General features: G+C 47.0%; 1 protein-coding gene across 3 annotated transcripts in view; it reads left to right on the top strand.

The window, feature by feature from the left end:
• TMPO (thymopoietin) overlaps positions 1 to 4,445 on the top strand; it is a 33,830-nt gene that overhangs the window by 9,656 nt on the left and 19,729 nt on the right. For all 3 annotated transcript variants that reach the window (XM_006084114.3, XM_006084112.3, XM_006084111.3), the window contains exon 3: positions 2,986 to 3,112. In XM_006084114.3, the coding sequence (XP_006084176.1) occupies positions 2,986 to 3,112 (127 nt within the window). The remainder of the gene's footprint in view (positions 1 to 2,985; positions 3,113 to 4,445) is intronic.

Genomic DNA, 4,445 nt, shown 5'->3' with positions numbered 1-4,445 from the left:
TCCCGGCCCCGGGATCAGCAGAGCGGAAGGCCTTCTGGACTCTGGATTCAGGGGAGCCGAGAGCCTCCCGGCCGCCTGAATCAGCGGAGCCGAGAGGCTCCCGGGCCCAGGGATCAGCGGAGCCGAGAGGCCTCCTGGCCTGGGATCAGCGGAGCCTGATGGAAGCCCTGTGTGTTTATGCACCCTGTGGGTTCAGAGGTCCTGTCCTAGGCAGAGGCCTATGGCGAAATTTTCGACTCTGAGAAGCAGCCTACGGGCTGGAAGGCGGCTCCTCTGACCTCAGTGCTGGAGAAGACCATTAAGCAGAAAACTAAAGAAACCGATTTTACATCATTTTCCAGGTGGAGAACAGTTGGCATGTAAGCCCCTGACCAGTGCCCAGCCTCTCCTCTGTCAGTCTATCTCACTCTTAGGTACCATGTTCTTTGTTCTGTCTTAACTGCAACTCATTTTTAAACTAGATTGCTTTTAAAAGAAGACTAAATAAAGTTTCCCTTAAGTTATTTAGGTGGTGCTGGGGCTGCTGGGGCTGCTGGGGGCCTGATAGAAGACACAAACACGCAACGGGGGGCCTGTACCCAGCAGCCCCAAGGCCTGCCACCTTGGTGCTGGGGCTGCTGGGGCCCTGATCAAAGACCCGCAGCCCCAGCCATCAAGGTGCTGGGGCTGCTGGGGGTATCAGAGACACAAACCCGCAGGCCCGGCACCCAGCAGACCCAAGGCCTTCGTGGCAGCACTAAGGAGCAGCAAGCCAAGCGGTAGGAAGCAGCAAGTAGGTGGGCAGTAACAAGGGAGGGGTCACAGACTGCAAGAGGGCACATGCTGGGCTAAGGGACCCCCCACCCATCCCCAGTGCACGAATTTCGTGCACCGGGCCTCTAGTACATATAATAATACACTAAGATATTTTAAGAAGCCACATTCATATACTTTCATTATGCTGTACTTATAATTGTTCTATTTTATTCTTAGTTATTGCTAATCTCTTACTGTGCCTAATTTATAAATTAAACTTTTTCATAGGTACATATGTACTAGTGCCCTGGTGCACGGATTCGTGCACATTAAAAGGAAATTAATTAGAAGGTGGCTGGCGGGGTGGGGCGGGACTAGGCGAGAAGGGCTGGACAGGCCCTGGAGCCAACCTCCTGAGGTCCCTCCCCTGCTGGCTGCACCTGGGGCGGCACCTCAGCTTGAAGGGCATCTGCAGAGTGAGCGGGTCCCTCTGGCAGGTGGGGTCCCTTGGCCTGTCCTGTGGGGATTGGCCCCAAACTGGCATCCCCTGAGGGGTCCTGGATTGCGAGAGGGCGGTTCTTGGGTGACACACCCTGGAATCGGGCTCCCTCCTCTCTGGTACTGGGGTGCATCACCTGAGAGCTGCCACTGCCAAGTCACCAGAGCTCAGCGGCTCCTGCATTGAGCGTCTGCCCCCTGGTGGTCAGTGCACATCATAGTGACCATTTGTTCCACTGTTAAGTAGATTTGCATATTACCCTTTTTATTATATAGGACTAGAGGCTGGTGCACAAATTTGTGCACGGATGGGGTCTGGCCAGTAATGGGGGCCAATCAGGCTGGGTCGGTAGGGGGAGGGGCCACAGGTGGTTGGCCAGCCAGCCCCACCCCCATTTGGGGTTGGGGCTGCCAATCAGGCTGAGCTGGCCGAGGGGAGGGGCCGCGAGAGGTTGGGGGGATGATTGGGGCCCAAATTGGGCTGGTTGTCCGCCACAGTGTGCATCATAGCGACCAGTCATTCCATCGTCATTCTGGTCACTGGGCTTTTGGATGGATGGATGGATGGATGGATTGATGGATGGATGGATGGGGAAAATATGGTGTATGTATAGGGTTCAGTGCTATGTGCAGTGTCAGGCACCCACTGGATACGGGCGGACTTTTTTTCTTTTTTTTTTTTTAAGGGAGAGGGAGGGAAACGTCAATGTGAGAGTGTCATTCAGCTGCCTCCTGCACACACCCTACCAGGCATTGAGCCTGCATCCTGGGCATTTACCCTGACCAGGAATCGAACTGGCAACTTTTCAATGCATGGGACGACACCCAACCAACTGAGCCACACCAGCCAGGGCCAGACTTCTGTATTCTTAATGAGATGGTCATATAGATCTGGGATCTTGGAATATATCCCTTGGATAAGGGCAGACTACTGTATTCGTAATGAAATGGTCATATAGAACTAAGTATGGCAAAAAAGCTTTGTCAGAAATGATGTGCCTAACTTCCTTCATGGGTCAAAAACTGGCTATTAAAGTCACTATATTATGAGAAGAATATTCACTTAGGCTTTGTAAATTCTGATGTGTTTGTTTAAAGGAAATCATTTTTATACATATTTATGGTAAAGTCTTAAACTCCTAGATTAACTTAACATTTAAATATTATAAATGTTTTAAAAGGCCAGTAGTGAATTGTATTTACAGTTATCTGGATGAAAATATTTAAATCCGGTCCATTTACTGGTTTGAATTTTTCATGCCATCACCTCCTTTTTAGACAGGTTAGCCCACATTGACTGTTTTAACAGTAATGTTTGGCCCTAGCTGGTTTTGCCCAGTGGATACAGCATTGGCCTGCGAACTCAAGGTTCGATTCCAGTCAAGGGCACATGCACGGGTTGTGGGCTTGATCCCCAGTGGGGGGCTGCAGGAGATAGCTGATCAATGACTCTCTCTCATCATTGATGTTTTCTATCTCTCCCTCTTCCTTCCTCTGAAATCAATCAAACAAAAAATGTCTGTAAAATTGAGTTGATTGGCTTCTAGGTTTGTGTAATTATAACCAAACTTAGAAAATATCTCCAAACAATGAGTTACTTTTAATTTAGTCAAATAGCTGAGGCTTAATATAACTATAAATCAACTTGAAGGTGAATTTCCATGTTTATTGTACGAAGTGTTATTTATACATTGTACATAGAGTGAACATTTTAAAATTCATATTGAAATGATAACTGGACTTTGTTTACAGAAAGCCACAAAGAAAACTGATAAACCCAGACTAGAAGATAAAGATGACTTAGATGTAACTGAACTCACTAATGAAGATCTTCTGGGTCAGCTTGTGAAATATGGGGTGAATCCTGGCCCTATTGTGGGTAAGTTGACAAAATTTTAAATATCTTTTCTGTGAAGTAGTACCCCAAATTGTTTTTCCTTCTTACCTAGCACTTAATTTTGGGTTTTAATGGCCACTCTGCCAATCATTTCTGTGACCAGGACCTTACTTTTTTTTTTAATTATAAATGAGGGAAATAAAATGAGGGAATTGGACTAGACAGTCTCCAAGATTACCTCACCTCTGTGTTGAGATTGCTTCATATGTGCTCATATTGTATTACCTGGTGAGACACATGGTAATATGTGTCTGACATGTCAGTGGAGGAAAATCTGAGGTAACATGACTGGCCAAAGTAATTTAAATCAGTAATTTAGTAATTGACTTGTTAATAAAACTCAAGTTAATCAATACTTAGCATTTTTCAGTTATTAAAAGGACCTTTTTTTCTCTTTTTATTTTTAATGGGAGAAAAACCAATTTAATATGTGCACATGGAAGAATCATAAAAAGTCTTGTTTTGGTTAGAATTGAAGATGATATCCTGAACAAACTAAAAAGAGAAAACTTGGAACTAAATATACTGAATTGCCATCATTTGGTTACTTTTGCAAGGCTGAGTGTGCCTTAATTTTAGAAGGTCATGGCAATATATAACCTCAGGATAAAGTTCTACATATTTTGATCTTGTAAGTTATGTGAAAGTTTGAACACTGGAGATTTGTGGGTTTGTTTTCTCCTATAGGCGTAGGAGCAAACAAGGATTTTGAATGCGTCTTTCTTTTGTTCCATTTAATAACTGTATCTAAGTAGATAGTATTTGCCTATTAATATAATTACCAGCAGACATTTGATACCCCTTTAAAATTTTATTTAAAATTCAAAAGGGAGATGTTGAAAAATGTGTATTATCTATCTATATATATATAAAAAGCCAGCGACCAGAATGTTGTAACGACCAGAACGACCGGTTGCTATGATGCCCACTGCGGCCAGCAAACCGGCCTGATCAGGGGGTGGGTCCAGCCAACCTCCTGTGGCCCCTCCCCCTAGCTGGTCCCACCCCTGATCAGCCTCTCCCACCCCATCAAGGGCAGGACAGCCAGCCAAACCCCCCCCCACCACGACCCTTCCCCCTGACCAGCCCCACCCTTGATCGCCCCCCTACCCCAATAGGGGGCAGGGCCATCTGGCCCATGTCCTGCAGCCCCTCCCCCACCCTGGCCCCACCTACCCCAATCAGGGGCAGGGCCAAGCCAGTCAACTGCCTGCCGGCCCTTCCCCCCCAGCCAGCTCTGCCCCCTGATGGGCCCCCCACTACCCCCATCAGCCCATGGCCCCCTCCCCCCAGCCAGCTCTGCCCCCTTGATCAA

This window comes from Myotis lucifugus, unplaced genomic scaffold, assembly GCF_000147115.1.
Source record: "Myotis lucifugus unplaced genomic scaffold, Myoluc2.0 scaffold_10, whole genome shotgun sequence".
In the NCBI taxonomy this organism is placed as follows: domain Eukaryota; kingdom Metazoa; phylum Chordata; class Mammalia; order Chiroptera; family Vespertilionidae; genus Myotis; species Myotis lucifugus.
The sequence above is the reverse complement of the archived record's forward strand: the minus strand, read 5'-3'. Positions and strand labels throughout refer to the sequence as shown.